Below are 18,880 nucleotides of genomic sequence, written 5' to 3' on the forward strand. Positions count from 1 at the left end.
GACACGGAGTAGCTATTTTGGGATATTCAGGTATCCCAAAATAGCTCCACAATGTAAACATAGCCTGAGAGTCCTAGGTCAGCTCACGGCTCCTTGTGTGACTTTTACAAGTCATTTTCTCTTTCTTGCTATGCCTTAGTCTCCCATGGGGATAATTCTGTCTTATATATTTAGATGACTCCTTGAAATGGTGTTTGTTTCTCACTATATGTTTGTGTGTTTGGCACAAATGGCTCCAGCAGTGGCTGTGAGTGGGACTGTTATGGACTCAGGTATTTTGAAATAGCATGTCCAGACACATAGAGACTATTTCAAAATAGTGTCATTGGACACTGTAATGGTTTATTTCAAAATAGCGCTACCCCATGTCTTAACAGCACCGATTTTGAAATAGTTTTGGGAGTAAGGGAACTTCGAAGTACCCACAGCTACATTGTTTGCTGCCACTTTGAAGTCAGCAACTTCAAAGTTCATGCAGCAGGAATTATGCTATGAGGTGCTGCTTATGCAGTGTGGCACCTCATTGCTATTCTCTGATCTGGCTTGTTTACATGCCCCCTTCGAAGGAGGGGGCTAGTGTAGACAAGCCAAGATGTTCTACCCTTGCAGAATCATAGCAAACCGAGATCAACTTTAGGAGCTTTGTTGTTTAAAGGTTATTGCTAAATTAGGCTTGATGGATAAAGATATAATTCTTCAAATTAATTTTTTCTAGGTTTTAAAACAACAGATATTATCAAGCAAGAAAACTACAGCATTAGGGAAAGTGAAAGGGGCTCAATTTGAACAGGCCACTTTGCCTGTGTTAATGGCTTCTGACTGAAATGTGAATGGGAACCACTACTATTTTAGTTTTGAGTTCCTCTTCCTTTGACAGAGTGTCTGTTGCTTCTTTTAGAGCTGTAATTTGCTCACAACAAATGTGCAGAACTATTAGGCTTGCCATGAAATCTTCACTCTCATTTCAGAAAATATTTTCACATCACAGCTAGAGTTCCAAACTGGAAAGTCTCACCAGAGAGCAATGAATCCACTGGAATGATTAACATTCATAACAGAAAAGTCACCCAGGTCCATAGGCTGAGGTGAAGTGACAGAGATTACAAAAAGTGAGTAAGTTTTGGGACAGGATGGCTGTTAGACTTCACTGGGCCCTGGACAAAACGTGCGAGGCAACTCTATGCCCCTGGAAGGCTGTTGGAGTGGCAGTGGGGAGCCGCAGACCCTTTTAAATTACTGAACCCTGGCCTTTTCAACTCACCCCCATCACTGGGCTTGTTTTGAGATAAAAGGACACATGAATCAGAGCTAATATGCAAAGTGTCCTTGAAGGAACCAGGAACACAATTCTCATGTTGCAGTTCCATAACAGGGCTTCGGCCAATATTTGATTCTTTCTCAAAGACTGCATAGTGAGAGAGTTGTTCATGCTCAGTACTTGAGGTTAATTCTCTATGACAAAGCAGCCATGCCAAACACATCAGTTGATGACAGAAACTGATACTTGGTAACAGTGTTAACAGTCCAACTGGGAGAAAAACAGCAAACCAATGAAGAAATTATAATCATTCATCTTTCTCTCATTTAATCTTAGTCATATGATCCATCTTCATAACATATATACATTATTGCTCTGGTTTGATAGAAGGAAGTCGCTAATGTCACCTCAAAGTCTCTTCCAACCTCATTAATTGTTATGCATCAAAATATTGTTTCCTTTGAGGACTGTCTCAAATGAAGTGGATGATATGTGTGGACGAGAGGTGCAAACCAGCCTGTGTCAGTCTCTAGCAGAAACACTGCATGATGTCCTCCTTAACCTTTTAGCTAATTCTCACAGATGGGCATCACTTTTAAACTACCTGTGTATCTTTTTCCATATTCCTTCCTCCAGGCCACTGAGGATTTGTGCAAACAATACTAGGCTAATATGCTACCTGTGACGCTCTGATTATCCATATCCATTTACCACTACTCTCTTCTCTCACTGTGGCTTACTCTAGCAACTTACATTAATTTTCCACATCCCAGAACAAAGCTGTCATACCGACTTAACTCCTGCACAGTGACAGATCAGTAGGGAGTCTTCTCCTGTTGACATAGCTACCACTTTTCAGGCTGTGTCTATCCTGCATATTTTTTCGATGATACTTATTTGATGTCCCAAGGTTGAAGTAAGTAAAGTTGAAAAATTGTATTCACACAGTCACAGCATTGTGAAATGAAGCATTTTCATTTACAGCCACAGTTCACAGGCAGAGTATTGCAAAAGATGCATTCACGTAAGCTGATAATAGATGTACATTGAAAGTGGGGTGAGGAGAGTCAATAAACGTCATTCACAGAGCTGGAGTTACTATTTTGGGGGAAAAGCCCTCTTTCCTCAACTTTTTGTGCATGGCAGTGCGAATGCTCCACATTTTTGAGGTTTTTTTCTGGATTTTTTTTTCTGAACCATCTGCCCAGCTCACATATGTAGACAAGCCTTCAAGGAAGAGTCTAGCTATGCTGACAGGACAAGTCCTCACATCAGCTTACAAAGGGTCTTCATTGAAGCACTACATTGGTGTCACTGCAGCCTTTTATACAAAGACAAGCCCTCATTCATTTATCTAATTATCTGTAGTTATTCATTAGTATAAAGGCTCTGTGATATCATTGGTGTGCACATTCTTAGGCTACATCTACACTAAATAATTTTGTAGACAGAACCGGGTTATGACAACGAAAATTGTGGAGCTTCTACACACAAAGGCTATGTCTACACTAGAAGCATCTCTCTACAGAAGTTACTGTCAACTAAAGGGCCCCCAGAGCATCTATGTGACTTTTTTGTTGACAGTTTTTGTCGACAAAATGCATTTTGTGTGTAGATGGTCTGAAAATTTTGTCAACAAAACCCCTGTTTTGTGTACAAAACTCTGTAGTGTAGATGTAGCCAGTATGTGTTTTGTTGACAGAAACTGTTGACAAAAAAGACGTGTTGGCATGCTGGAGGGCCCTTTTGTTGACAGAGCAGATCTGCTTTTATGTTTTGGTGTGATCTGTTGACAGAAGTTTTGTCGGAACATCTCTTCTGACAGTAACTTCTGTAGACAAATGCTTCTAATGTAGACGTAGCCATAGTGACTTCAATGGGACTTCTGAGTAAGCAAAAGATGATTGCAGAACTGGACAAAACTTTTATTCAGTACTTGGTCAAAAGCCTTACTGAAGTTCAACATAACAAACTTAAGCTTTACCCCCATTAGCTGTCATAGCTTTCTTACCCAAAAAAACAAGCCAAGTGTCTTTAACGTGGCCACCACCATCTAAATCCTTCCCCTCTGTCTCTGACTACTGTGAACCCATGCAACAATCTGTTTTCTCATGTTTCATTAAAATAAGCTGTACAGTGTAAATATACAAATAATATCAATAGGACTCAGTGAAAAATCTGCAAGTTACTAATGTAACACACTTGATCATGAAGCTACAGGCAAATCTGGTGACTAGATGGGTCATGTAATGCCACATTAGATTTGAGACCTTGGTTTAAGTGGTTTCAATTATTACACTGTGAACTGAATTTCTGAAGTATCTCAGAAGAAGTGGGCAAAGTAGTTCTGGAATATGTTGGTTTCCCACCTAACCACAGGGTGACCTCAGTGTTCATAAACACTAGATTTAGATTTAAATCCTGAAAGCACAAGGTGAAAGCACAGATGAAGCTGTCACAAGATCCCTTAGGGAAGCTATTACACTGAGTCCTTACCATCATGTGAGGGCAGCCTTCTCCAGCCACATTTCAGTGCTGCCCCGACCATGCCAAAGGGGGTTCCAGAAGCGATTTAAAGAGTTCAGATCTACCACTGCTGCTGCCATGATAGTTGCCATGGGTAGCCCAGAGGCTTGTGCCCTTTTAAATCAATGGTCCCCAGGGTAATTGCCACCTTTGCCTCTCCTCTTAGCGGCCATATCTGGAAGCTACAGGGATCAGAGTTGTTGGACCAGGTCTGCAGCCATACTCAGTCCATTAGGGTGTGATCTGTATGCTTCTTGCTGATTTTGAGCATTGGAGGCTGGGAGCTACAGCAGCAAGGCACTGAAATGAAGTCAGGGCTGTAGAGACAACACCCCTCACTAACATGGATTGCATCTTGAAACCTTGTCACGATTATTCAGTCTCTCTCTCTCTCTCTTTCTGGTTCAGTAAATTGTATGTATTCTCCTTTTATATTAGCATGACATATTTTTTACCATGTTTCAATCCATGAAATTTCACAGAAACTAATAAACATAGTGCTAAAACTCACCCGTGAGGGTCTGAAAATTATACAGGTACTTCCTTCCATCATGCCTTCACCAGAGCCAATAAAGTAAAGCTAGTCCAAAAGCTCTGACATAGCTTAAGGTCAGATACCTTATAGTCATCAGGGTCAGAAAAAAATGTTGTATTGATCTTGCTTCCTGCCTTGACTGTGTCCAAGACAACAGACCTTAAAAGGACAACATGCTGCTTGTTGATGTGTGAAAGCCGTCACATGGTACACACATTAATCTGAAAGTCCATAAAAGCCTTTGGGAGAGGGTGTTGCAGAGGTGATTAGCCAGCAAACCAGCACAGGGGGGATTAGATGGAAGCTGTTCTCAGTGGTTATAGGTGACAGAAAAATGAACAATGATCTGAAGTTGCTATAGGGGAGGCCTAGGCTGGATATTAGGAAAAAAACTGTTTCACAAGGAGAGTGGTGAAGTTCTGGAATGGGTGGTAGAAACTCCTTCCCTTCAATTCTTTAACTTCCAGCTTGACAAAGCCCTGCCTCAGATCGTTTAGTTTGGATTGGTCCTGCTTTCAGTGAGGAGTTGGACTCGATGACCTCCTGAGGTCTCTTCCAACACTAAGATCCTATGAAATGTCTTCAGAAGGAAGATATGCTTCCTAGAATTGGTCCTAGTTTGCAAGTGCAAATCAGACCGACAAGGAGTTGTGTCACTACCTGCCCTGTAATCTCGAGTGCCTGATGAGATTTTGCTGTTCTGGTTCCCAACCTGGGCTGCTTACAATCAACCTGGCAGCATACACATCATAATTTGAATGTCTACGCTAGACAGTTTGGGGTCAGCAAACTTCTGTCTTTCCAGCTGTGCCACCTTACTCAAACACACGGCTTCTAGTTACATCCATCTGTCCTCCAGTGGTGGCTTTGTCTATTCCAATCTCCATAGATCTGAATTTCTTGCCAACACTGTTACCTCTGCTGGATCATCTGGAGTACCATCTGCGTGGACAACTGCCTGGGCTGTAGGAGAAAAAGGGACCCACTCTGACACTCAGCCTGGAGCAGATGCTTCATCCTGCTTTCTGGCATGTCAGTGCAGCATAGTCATCAGCTGTGACATTCTGATCAGTTGCTGACTGATCTCGCTGTGCACACAGCTCTTTTCACAGCTTCTTGGGGAGTTCAGCACCTGTTTTATTGTCACACCTGCTTTTTCTACTTCTTGCTCATCTTTACAAGCTCTTGTGTTCTATTTCCCTTACTCAAAATAAAGGAACAGAAAATAATAAAGCCACAACCTTTCTTTGTTCCCAGTCTTTTCACTTGAGAGTCTTGTTCACAACCAGTCTACCAGAATCCAGATTGCACTCTGTACACCTGTGTGCTAGAAAACCCTGGTTCTGCAGCTCTGAATGGTAGCAGCCTGTCTATAGCCCCACAGTTCCATTCTGGTGATCATTAGCTTTGATTACTTTACTGCTATAGGGTAGCCCAGTTCTCCCAGTCCTGAATATTCCCAAAAATGTGTGTTCTGGATGGTTCAGATCTTAAACTTTGCTGTTCCTGTTAAGGTGTGAATATTCAAAAGTGTATTTTTTTAGCCTGAAATACTTAACATTTCAGCTCTGCATTGGTTTAAATTATCAATAAAACAAGTTTATTAACAGAAGTAGATAAGATGTTAAATGAATTCAATATAAGAGATACAATTAAAAACAATTACTAGCAAATAAAAGTGAAAATACATGTTTAAAATTTTAGATTTTTAACCTAGCTAAGTGTGGTGCAAAGCTCTAACTAAAATAGAGACTGACCCTCACCTTGCTCAGGAGGTATCCCTCAGGCCTAAAGGTGCTGGAGTCATAGCCTATGGTTACACTGAAGCAAACCACCAGCAGCCATATGCAAATGGGCAGTCTCAAAAATACAAATTGCCTTTCATTGGCATATTCGCTTACCAGCAGACACTGCCAACGGTACAAAAAAAGCTGTGTAAATGTGGTTCTGACAGGGAAAACCCCTCTTTGTCCGCAGCCTCTTATGCCTAATTTTTTCCAGGTTTTTTTGTGCCAGCAGCAGCGTCTGCTAGTGAGCGAATATGCAAATGAGCAGCCATTTGCATTTTTAATACTCTCTATTTGCATACTGCTGCCCGCGGTTTGGCTCATTGTAACCATAGCCATTGTCTTCTTAGGTGAAAAGCGATAACGTGGAGCTTCATTTTATCATTCAGTGAATCTTTAAAGTGGAGTCTTCTGAAGGTTATCCATCAAAGCCAAGTCCATCCAAATAGAAAAGAAGGCAACACTATGGGCTTGTCTACACTACCACCTTCCTTCGAAGGAAGGATGGTAATTAGGGTGTTGGGAGTTTACTAATGAAGGGATGCCATGCACAGGCAGCACTTCATTAAGCAAATTTCCCCCCCCCACCCCGCGGCAACGTCGAAGTTTTAAACTTCGAAGTACTGGTACGCATCTAGCCTCAGCTCACCCGCTGGTACTTCGAAGTGCCAGGGCAACTTCAAAGTCCCCTTACACCTCAACATTTTGAGGGTCAGTGTGAGCTGCGGCTAGACACGTGCCAGTACTTCGAAGTTTAAAACTTCGAAGTTGCTGTGGAGGGGAATTTGCTGAATGAAGTTCTGCCTATTCACAGCAGCACTTCATTAGTAAACTCCCAACACTCTAATTACCATCCTTCCTTCGAATGAAGGTGGTAGTATAGACAAACCCTATGTCTGGTAGTAAAAGGAGGCTTCATGTTCTTCCTTCCCCAACTTGTGTTTATTAACATGAAAATTGTTCTGTTAACCATCTTCTCCCCTTGCTGTTTTGAGGGCCTTCTTTAAAAATCACTTAGGAAAATTAGATGTCTGTAACTCACCAGGGCCTGATGAAATGCACCCTAGAATACTCAAGGATCTGATAGTGGAGGTATCTGAGCCTTTATCTATCATCTTTGAAAAATCATGGGAGACAGGAGAGATTCCAGAAGACTGGAAAAGGGCAAATATAGTGCCCTTCTATAAAAAGGGGAATAAGAATAACCCAGGAAACTACAGGCCAGTCAGCTTAACTTCAGTGCCAGGAAGATAATGGAGCAGGTAATTAAAGGAATCATCTGCAAGCACTTGGAAGGTGGTAAGGTAATAGGAAACAGCCAGCATGGGTTTGTAAAGAATAAATCTTGTCAAACTAATCTGATATCTTTCTTTGATAGGATAACAAGCCTTGTGGATAGGGGAGAAGTGATAGATGCAGTCTACCTAGACTTTAGTAAAGCATTTGATACGGTCTGTCATGATATTCTTGTCAAAAAACTAGGCAAATACAATTTAGATGAGGCTACTATAAGGTGGGTGCATAACTGGCTGGATAACCATACCCAGAGAGTAGTTCTTAATGGTTCTCAATCCTGCTGGAAAAGTATAACAAGTGGGGTTCCGCAGAGGTCTGTGTTAGGACTGGTTCTGTTCAATGTCTTCATCAATGATTTAGATATTGGCATAGAAAGTACGCTGATTAAGTTTGCAGATGATACCAAGTTGGGAGGGGTTGCAACTGCTTTGGAGGATAGGGTCATAATTCAAAAGGATCTGGATAAATTGGAGAAATGGTCTGAGGTAAACAGGATGAAGTTTAATAAGGACAAATGCAATGTGTTCCACTTGGGAAGGAACAATCAGTTTCACACATACAGAATGGGGAGAGACTGTCTAGGAATGACTACACCAGAAAGGAATCTAGGGATTATAGTGGACCACAAACTAAATATGAGTCAACAGCATAATGCTGTTGCAAAAAAAGCAAACATGATTCTGGGATGCATTAACAGGTATGTTGTAAACAAGACACGAGAAGTCATTCTTCCTCTCTACTCTGCACTGGTTAGGCCTCAGCTGGAATATTGTGTCCAGTTCTGGGCACTGCAGTTCAAAAAAGATGTGGAGAAACTAAAGAGGGTCCAGAAAAGAGCGACAAGAATGATTAAAGGTCTAGAGAATGTGACCTATGAAAAAAGGTTGAAAGAATTGGGCTTGTTTAGTTTGGAAAAGAGATGATTGAGGGGAGACATGATAGCAGTTTTCAGGTATCTAACAGGGAGTCATACGGAGGAAGGAGAAAACTTGTGCTTCTTGGCCTCTGAGGATAGAACGAGAGGCAACGGGTTTAAACTGCAGCAAGGGAGGTTTAGGTTGGATATTAGGAAAAAGTTCCTAACGGTCAGGGTGATCAAACAGTGGAATAAATTGCCAAGGGAGGTTGTGGGATCTCCGTCGCTGGAGATATTTAAGAACAGGTCAGATAGATGTCTATCAGGGATGGTTTAGGTAGTACTTGGTCCTGCCATTGGGGCAGGGGGCTGGACTCGAGGTCCCTTCCAGTGCTAGTGTTCTATGAGTCTATGTAAAGTGAGGTATACACACATTCCTTTGTTAGGATAAGCTTGTTGAATAACTTTTGTCTAGGCAGGGATGTCTGGTTTCATATCTGTAGTAAAAATATCATATAGGAGGAATTCATATCTTTACATATAATGCTGCTTCATATATTTCACCATGATACTACTGACCAACAAGTTATTCATTTTCAGATGATACCTTGAATGGAGTATTTTGTGCAATTATTACAATGGTGTGTACAGCAGAAATACAGCAGTGGTTTTGGTCACACCCACCTTATATTGATCTAGACCACATTTTCCTGGTAGGCTTATGTGAATTTCATGTCAGATGGTGCCAAAAGCCAGGCTAAAACTCAAGATATATCATGTCTACTGCTTTCCTACTATCCACCAGGCCAGAGACACTGCCAAAAAAGGAAATTAGGCTGGTTTGGCATGATTTTTTATTTTATTTTTGTTATTTATTGCATTCATTATCCTTCAGTGTTTACAAATTGATCTTGTAATAATTTGTTCCAGTATCTTTCCAGTTATTGAAACTGGGCTGACTAGTGTCTAATTCCTTGGGTCCTCTTTGTTCCCCTTTTTAAAGACAGATACTATGCTTATGCTTCTCCAGTCTTCTAAGATCTCACCTGTCCTCCAGGATTTCTGAGATTCCTTTAGATAGTTCCTTATTACACCCTAGGATGAATTTCAAGGAATAACAACATTTTTTTTTTATTTTAACACTGAGCCTTAATGATTTTGTCTGCCAAATGTCTAATATACATTCTCAGCTGGTGTAAATTGTGCAAATTAACTTGAGGTCAATGGAGCTCCAATAATTTACACTGCCTGAGGATACAGTCTTGTGACATCGATGGGAAAAGTTTCCTATAAAGTGTGAAACATTTTCTATATTTAAAAAAATACATAAAAACTTAGGTAGGATTAATCTTTAAAACTGATATTTTTGCCTTTCACAGATAATCCTTCCTTGAATGAAAGCAAACAACTAGCAATGTTACGCTTGATATTTGTAGGAACATCCCGTTTTCCTGAAGCAGAACAAGAAATTCCGGGTATGGCAGATAAGCTGGGTTTTTTTTGTTTGCTTGTTTGTTTTTGTTATTGTTTTTTTTTTTTTTTGTTAAAACCAAAGTAGGAAATACCATTTGTCATGATAAATTATACATTTTGGTTTGGACATGACTGCTGAAAGCACTTCCTCCCCATTTATAATGATATCCTTCAGGGATATACAGAATGCAAGTGACGTAAACTTAAATGATCCCTTTTCAGTGCTTTCGTGGCTGCATTATTGCAAAGCATGCTTTAAGATAGTAAATATAAGAACAGTCTTCTGAACAGAATGTGTGACAGCTGTTTGACTCTGGGCAAAGAACTTAAAGTCAGATTATTGTAATCTTTTATGTCCTGAAATAGCTGGTCAAGAGGAATGCTCTACAGAGACGACTTCCCTAAGGGAGAAGATAAGTGTGAGACTGTATTGTTCAGCCAATGAATTCAAGTACAAAGTGGTTTCTACTGTCTAACCTCTTATATTAAAGACACAAGCCTTTTGGTGTGTTTACTGCCTCTTCTAATTTCAGCATGTACCTCAAACACTAAAATGTAAGAAGCGACTTAGGAAACAATGAGACAGAGCAGTGAAGCTCTAGTTGAATGAACTGTAATTATGCACACCAAGCATATCATTTAATTAGTTCCTGGTCTCCTGACATAGAGTAGTATGTTGTGTTGCTGTGGACATGGTAGAAGGAAGACAAAAGCTCAAATTTAAGGAAAACTCTCTACATTAGTTGAAATTTAACTATCAAGTAATATTGAAGGGCAAGTAGGGCTTTTAACCACACAAAATGCATCACAAATTTAACCATAGCTATGGACACCTATGCCTGCAGCTATAGAGATTTAAGTTGACCAGATTTGGCACAACATGTCAAGGCATCTAGAGAAGATACATCAGAACCAGATCCAGGGAGTTTATGCTTTACCCATTATTACTATGTTTACACTGCCTAAGTATAATCAAGACATATGCACACACAGTGCAGATCATATTTTTTCAAGAGTTCTGCACCAGAATGTCCCATCTTTCCTTTCTTAAGTGCCATGCCAACTGATATAGGCGATCATGGCCCTACACCCCTGTCTATTTTGAGTGCTTTCTAGCATTTTTACAGTGATTCCGCACCGTAATGAGGAAGTAATACTATCCCATAATTTCTTTCGCTGCCTACCCTTGCCACGTTTACCATCTAATTTCCCTGTCGTTACTAGGTGTTCAAATCTTAATTGCTTCATTACAGCCGTGTCTACACGTGCACGCTACTTCGAAGTAGCGGCACTAACTTCGAAATAGCACCCGTCACGGCTACACGTGTTGGGCGCTATTTCGATGTTAACATCGACGTTAAGCGGTGAGACGTTGCAGCCGCTAACCCCATGAGGGGATAGGAATAGCGCCCTACTTCAACGTTCAACGTCGAAGTAGGGACCGTGTAGTCGTTGCGCGTCCCACAACATCGAAATTGTGGGGTCCTCCATGGTGTCCATCAGCTGAGGGGTTGAGATATGCTCTCTCTCCAGCCCCTGTGGGGCTCTATGGTCACCGTGTGCAGCAGCCCTTAGCCCAGGGCTTCTGGCTGCTGCTGCTGCAGCTGGGGGTCCGTGCTGCATGCACAGGGTCTGCAACCAGTTGTTGGCTCTGTGGACCTTGTGTTGTTTAGTGCAAGTGTGTCTGGGAGGGGCCCTTTAAGGGAGCGGCTTGCTGTTGAGTCTGCCCTGTGCCCCTGTCTGCAGCTGTGCCTGGTACCCTTATTTCGATGTGTGCTACTTTGGCGTGTAGACGTTCCCTCGCTGCGCCTATTTCGATGTGGTGCTGCGCAACGTCGAAGTTGAACATCAACGTTGCCAGCCCTGGAGGACGTGTAGACGTTATTCATCGAAATAGGCTATTTCGATGTCGCTACATCGAAATAAGCTACTTCAAAGTAGGCTTCACATGTAGACGTAGCCTACATGTCCTATAAATTTTGCTTGTCTTGTCCTTGTTCTCAGTAGCAACGATTTCCTACACTGCGTTTCAATCAAAATAGACTCATTCTTCCTCTCAGCTGTCCATGGAATAGGCAGCATCCTCCTTAAAAACTACATTTCTGTGTCTTCAATGGACTTCTCAGCTTGCTTGTTGATTGTCCATGCTTCAGACCCATATAATAACATTGGCTCAACATAACATCGCAAAACTCTTTTCCTAACTTCTGATGATAATGACTTGTTAGTGAGGATATGTCTCATTCTCTGGAATGCAGACTTTGCTTGTGCAATTCTAAATTTAACTTCCATTGTACACCTACCATCTGATGTGATATAACACCCCAACTATTTAAGTTTAATCACCTGATGTATAACTATCCTGTTTGCACTTATGTTGCACCCTGACATAAATTTGCTTTTAGTTATTATTTTAGTTATTAGTTATTACCAATGATTCTGTTTTAGCAAGGTTTAACTTAAGTCCCTTCAGCTTACTTTCCTATTAATTATGTTGACTAATTCTTGAAGATCCCTTTCATTTTCTGCAATTAAAACTGTATCGTCAGCATATCAAAGATTATTTAAGTTGTATCCACCAATATTTAACCCAGGAAGACCTTCTATTGTTCGCATAATCCTTTCACGATATAAATTAAAAAGATCTGGCAAAAACACACAACCCCGTCTAAACCCCATTTTTTATTTTCCTACAGTCACTTAGTTCACCACACATTCTTACAGTTGCTGTTTGATCCCAATATTCCCATTTATTCTTAAACCCCTTCCATCTATGTCCAGTTCTGCTAAATTTTTTATCATTTCATCATGCTTTACCCTATCAAATGCTTTCTCAAAGTCTATAATGCATAAATATACGTCCTTTTGTACTTCTAATGCTCTTTCTATTAATGTGCCCTTTAGGTTCCCTAAATGAAGTAGGCAGATTTTTCAAAATCACCCTCACCTATTAGGTCCCACTGTGTGTGTTAACAGGACCTGCTGGACTTCGGGCTGTTTTGAGAACTGGTGAGCAACTATGTCTGCTGAGTACTTAGCAATATCTCATCTTGTACGACCAGCAACCATGTACACATTGGAGATGTACACACTATTACACACGTTCATAACTCCCACTGTGGGGGGTGGCATGCGTATAATACAATGGAATCAGTTCCCCTGAAATGTTCATTGGACTGGAAAAAATGAAAACGTAAGACTGAAAACATTATTTTCTACAACACCACTACCCTAGAAACTTGATCTCATTTGAGGCTCAGATATCCCTAGTCATTAGGACTTTTTACGGTATTTTTGATTTTATTAGGATATGTTATCTGTCCTTTTTCTCAGTAGAAATTGTGAGGAGAGGGGGGTTACCACTAATGAATCCCATCTTAATATAATCTCTCTGTGCTCTAGCTTTCCAGATTCCATCTAAACATTTTCCCCTAATGCATTAAGTACTTGCTCATAATTAACAAAAGCCACATCTAGTAGTAAATTATATGTGTTTGCCTTGCCAGTGTTTCATTAATCATACTAGTGTGGAAAACCCAATTGAAGTTTGTCAATTCTTTTTGTTCACCTAAACACAAACTGCTATGGAGATCTGGTGGCTTGGTTTGTTGCAAACATTTGTCAACCCAGACTGGAAATTCGTAGAACCAGTGGTCACTGATGTTCCAACTGGGAATTTGTGGAAAGAAGAATCCTGGGTTGGCATACACACATATGCGTGCACCCACTTTTTTTGTTCTCCTGTGCAGGAATGTGTTTCTAGCTCATTTGCCCTTTTCATGTCTCTTTTTGAATCAAGAAGTCTTGCAATTAATTTGATTTTTTTTTCCCTCAAGTGTCCTTAGGAAGCTAATGTTCACTGTTAGTAGTAGTAATTGATGCTTCAGACAACACTCAACAGAAGATCAGCAAATGAAGAAATAGGCACAACAGTACCATAGAAATGCAGCAGATTTACCTCTGTAATTACTTCATGCAGGGTTTTTTGCTGTGGTCATTTTGTAATCAAAACATAATGTTTTCAAAGTGTACTAATATACAGACATTGATACTATTCCAAAACACAAAGAAAAGAAACTAAACATTTCCACTATTACATTAGAACTCCTCATATTTTCAATATTACATTGGCCACTCCATGGAAACTGAATAAAAAACACAGTTCCTAATTAACTGCTCCATACTTTAAAAAACAAACAAATAAACAAAAAACAGCTTTGTGTAAACTTTTCCAAGGCTTCTTAAATCCATGGAACCAATCACAAACATACAGGGGATGGTTACATTAGTGAGTTTTGACAACAAAACTGGTAAACATCCACACACAAAGGCCATTTCTACACAGGCAAGATCTTCCGGAAGAACAGTGCCTTCTTCCAGAAGATCTGTGGAGCTTCTACACATGTAAGATGCTCTTTTGGATTTCTTCTGGAAGAAGGTGCCCCCTCTTCCGGATTCAGTATTTCGTTCCAGAATCAGGAAGAGGACCTTCTTCTGGAAGAAGGCATGTGTAGATGTTCCTGGACTGCTTCTTCCGGAAGAAGCAGTCCTCCATGGTGGCAGCCTGCTGGAGAGCAGGGCTGTTCTAGACACCCCCAGTGAGCATCTATGGTCCCCAGGTCCTTGCAGCCTTTAAAGTTGCAAGGACCCGGAGACCCCGTGGCAGGAAGCTGAGAATGTGAGACAGGCACCATGTGCAGAGCTGCCTGCCACACTCCACTGAGGCTCTGCAGCACCCAGCAAGTCCTGACTTGCAGGGATGGCTAGCCACCCAGTACCCCAAACCGCCCAGGGGAGCCCCAGGAACCTGGATGAGGGGAGCCAGAACCCCGAACGGGCTTCAAAATGAAGGGCCCCCTCCCGGACTGAACCAGAGTTCCAGGACCTCCTGGGGCTCTGGTGCGATGACAATGTCCTCCGGGACACCAGAGGGCAACAGAGGAATGCCCCAGCCTTCGCCCACCTAGCCAATGGCCTGGCTGCCTGTGGCCACCCCTCCCGGACACCAGAACAAGTGCGGTGCAAAGTGAAGGAGCTGCAGCAGTGGTACATGCGGGCCCGGTACAGTGCCCGCAAATCTGGCTGTGCTCCTGCTAGCTGCCCCTTCTACTGGGAGCTGCAGAACCTCCTGGCTACAGATGATGCGTCTCCTCCCTGTGTCACCATGGAGACAGCTGCAACTGAGCCCCCTGCCACACTGGAGGAGGGGCACAAGGGACCTGCCACAGTAGACATCCCATCTGATGGGGAGTCCACAGACAGTTCCCTTGTCATTGCGGTGCCCTCCACCACCAGCAGCCAAGTCCCCTCCAGTAGGGCTTCACCTGACATATACGAGGCCACCTCAGGTGAGTGCGCACAGTGGAAAAGCACAGTGGGGGGAGGGGGACACCTGGGCCCCAGCCCAAGGCCCTGAAGCCCTAAAGCCCATCCCGGGTCAGGGCCTAGGGCACACCCATGCCTGCGAGCACCACCTGGCTCCTTCTCCCATGAAGCACCCCCTGAGCATGCTGAGGTTCCCTCCAGGCAGCAGAGCTGCATCTGGAACCCCACAAGGCTGAGCTCCCCCCAGCCCACAAGGCCATTGCTAGGGTGGGCCACTGTGGATAGCACCCCGGCTCTGGCATCATGCCCCAGTGGCTGCTGCGGTGAGTGCACGCAAGCCCGCACGGCGGCCCCCCCGGCACATGCCCATCCCATGGGTCTGTGGAGGGGGTAACCAGCTGGGGAGACTGGGGCCATGCCACTCAGGTCCCAGATGTGGTACTGACTTCCCCCTGCACCCCCACCCTCCCTCTCTCAACAGCAGTACCATCTGAGGGCGGGGGCAGCTGGACGAGGAGCCCGGGGCCCGCCAGCCCCATCCAGGCTGGAGGACCCAGCAGCCCACCAGCTGGGCCTGCACCAGCCCCCACTGCGCGGTGGCCACTGGTGCACTGTATCCGACGCAGCCGCCATGAGGAAGAGGTCGCGGCCTACACGGTGGCCCTCTGCCAGCAGAACGCCCTTACCGAAAGACGGCTGGCCCTCGATGAGAACGAGCTCCAGTGGAGGCGGGACACTTGGGCGTAGGTGGTGGGAATGCTCCGCACAGTGTGCAGGGCCCTAGCAGGCCAGCCCCCAGCCCCCTGAGCTACCCCATCTGCAGTCCCCCCGGCTGTTCCCCCCATAGTGCCCTCCGAGGTCCTCTTGGCTGTCCCTCCTGTAGCACTCCCTGAATCCCCTGCTACTGCCCCCCAAGCCCCTCCCGGCTGCCCCCCAGCTGTCCCCGCTACATTCCCCCCAGCTCCCTTGCTGGCTCCTCAGCTGCTCTTGTGCTCCCAGCCCATGACCCTGAGGCCCTGGCCGCCCTATTGCCCCCAGGCCTGCCCAATGCTGCACTGAAGACCTTGCAGCATGGATTGTGGCCATGATGGGCCCTGTGGAGGGTCACCAGAGCCACAACCCACCCCCCTCTGGCACCTCCGCTGAGACTGGGCAAGATGCTGACCGTCCCAGCCTGCCAGTGCTTCCAGCCCCATCAGTGCCCCACAGGGGACCTTGCACCTGGGGTGGGAGGGGCGACCGCGGGCACCAGAGCTCACAGCCTTCCACCCCATCCCTTGATTAGGGCCCCCCAATATTCCTGCCCCAGTCCCCATCCAGGTGTAGGTGCCCCTGACCCCTTACCCCCATGTATATAGTTCACTCCCTATCAGGCTTTGGTTGTTACTTTTATTATTCACTATTTACTATTTACATTTTTCATGTTGGGAATGGTTCAGGGTTAAATATATGGTAGCATTCAGCACCCCCTGTATCCCTGATTACTGTGGGTGAGGGTGTGGGGGTTGGGGGGTGTGGGGTGTGCACATGGGTGTGTGTGTAGGGGGTGCCTGTGGGGAGGGGTGCAGGGATTAGTAGTCCCCTCTCCTGAATGCCTCCTGAAGTGCCTCCTGGATCTGGAGCTCATCCTCAGTCAAGCCAGCAGTTGGGGGCTTTGAAAGTTTGAAAGAACTTGCTATTGTATGTGTGGTTCTACAGCAGCAAAAGATGAATCAATTGTTATTCAGATGCATCGTTATTGATCATGCAAATATTATGTTTCTAAAAAAATATGCTGACTTACTGAGGATCAAACCTATTTTGCTTTTAAGGCAAGTGAATTTTAGAGATCATAAGTAACCCATTATATTGCACATTACTAAGACAGTATTATGGACTCAGTTATCTCCTTGCAGGACAAATCTGAAATTTCATAAAGGAAAAAAGTTTTCTTTTTTGGAAAAAAAAAGAGAGGAACAGAAAGAATGTTCATTTCCCACCTTACAAACTCTTCCAACTCGGGAAAGGATTGCTTTGTCAGAGGTACTGCTATCTTGTGATATTTCTCGGAAAAAGAAATATACTTTGTCATCATCTGGATTGTATGTGTCTGGGATGGGATAGGTTCCAATAAATTTTGCTCCTAAAAGAAACCACACAAAACAAAAACAAATTATTAAAGAATGAAAAAATCTCTAATACCTGTAAGCTTTGTGCCTGCTCAAAAGAAATTCAAATGCCACTTAACTCATTAGCTGAGAACCCATAGCTAAGGTTTTGTGTTTCTATTCGTGGTGCACATTCACAAATGCATCGGTGCACATAAAATTTATTCCTCACATGGATAAAAAAAATCCACACACACATGGAAAAGATTAGTGGGAACATTGCTTCAGACCAAGATTTTGTGTTTGTGTCCTTGGAGAACCTCATGGTGAAATCATTGCATCATCATGGGCACCTCTGGGAGAAGTTTGGCCACAAGACTGTATTGGCCTCAAAAGTATTTACATCTAATAGGGTAGCTTTTATTCTTCACACTGTATTCTTTGGCAGAATACTGGATTGGTATCTTTGGTTGCCATTGTGAGTTTACAGCATTAATGCCAAATTTTTTTAAAAAAAATCATATACTATGATACACAATTATTTAATTTTAAAATGACAACACTTAGTAGTAATCCAGGGATATAGGAAACTACAAATATTTATGAGAGATGGTCTGCAAGGGCGCAATATAACCTCGATTTGTTTGCATGACTCATACTCAAATATTAATAACAGTTGTACTCAGCCAAAAGTTTCCTTTGCACCTGTGCTAGGATGGCCTATGAAGTCAACAGTGCTGAAAATGTTTTGCTAAGACAATTGCTTCATATGTCCCTTGTCCTGCCGTACAGTCACATTTTCAAAAGTTCACAAATTTGGCAATTTCACTTTGTTTGTGCACTCGAATCAGAATGTAACAAAATGACAGATATTTTAGCCAGTGAAGCAACAACAAGCAAAAACATTCAAATACATAAATAGAGGGGGGGATATTCAGGGAATTGCTTTAAAATGCCCTGGTAATCTGCTACAGTGGCTGAGATCCTCAAGGAGCATTCAAAATACCTCAGAGGGAGAAGGCCCTTAACTGTGGAATTCATTTCCCAAGGCAGGTCAGACAGAGCACTGTACCTCTAGCCCTGACAGGGTGCAGTTAAGTATCTTTTTCCCCAATAGCTTGGCTGGGGAGTAGTAAAGTGGGGACAAAACAAGGACAATGTTGGAGTAAACTGGTGGTTTGTAGGAAATGATATCTTTATCTGCCTCTGTAAAGAAGTTAATTGATTCATATTTAAATGTTTGTTTAAATTCTCAGTATGTTGATGCCAGAGGCTAAAATATATGGGTCAGAACAATCATTGTAATAATCCTGCTTCACACTGGTATGACTCCAGGGAGTTTTGTTAGTGTAAAATTGGATACAGGAGATAATTCATGACAGTATTTTCAAATGAGACTAAAGAAGTTAGTCACCGGATTCACACCCAGCCCCTTTTAGGTTTTTCTGAAAATCCAAGCCCGAGCCATTAATAAATGCACTGATAAGATTCCAAGGTGGTTACTGGCATATAGGGATAACGGGAAAAAGAATTCTGAAAAAAATCCTTAATAAACCCTTAATACAGTCAGATTGTTTTAAACTCTGAATTCCGTTTTTTTTAAATTATAATTTTACTGGATTACTTGCCAAATTAAATCTCAAAATAAATGCACTAATATCAATTCCTGGAAAAGATTTAAGATGATCTGAAACAAATTAAATAAAGGAACAGGAATATATAAGTAACGAAATACTT

General features: G+C 42.9%; 1 protein-coding gene across 2 annotated transcripts in view; it reads right to left on the minus strand.

Annotated features, from left to right (window-relative positions):
• Positions 1-18,880, minus strand: part of LOC142025035 (semaphorin-3D) — a 228,517-nt gene that overhangs the window by 74,154 nt on the left and 135,483 nt on the right. For both annotated transcript variants that reach the window (XM_075017431.1, XM_075017441.1), the window contains exon 8: positions 17,036-17,178. In XM_075017431.1, the coding sequence (XP_074873532.1) occupies positions 17,036-17,178 (143 nt within the window). The remainder of the gene's footprint in view (positions 1-17,035; positions 17,179-18,880) is intronic.

Source organism: Carettochelys insculpta, chromosome 1, assembly GCF_033958435.1.
Source record: "Carettochelys insculpta isolate YL-2023 chromosome 1, ASM3395843v1, whole genome shotgun sequence".
Lineage (NCBI taxonomy): Eukaryota > Metazoa > Chordata > Testudines > Carettochelyidae > Carettochelys > Carettochelys insculpta.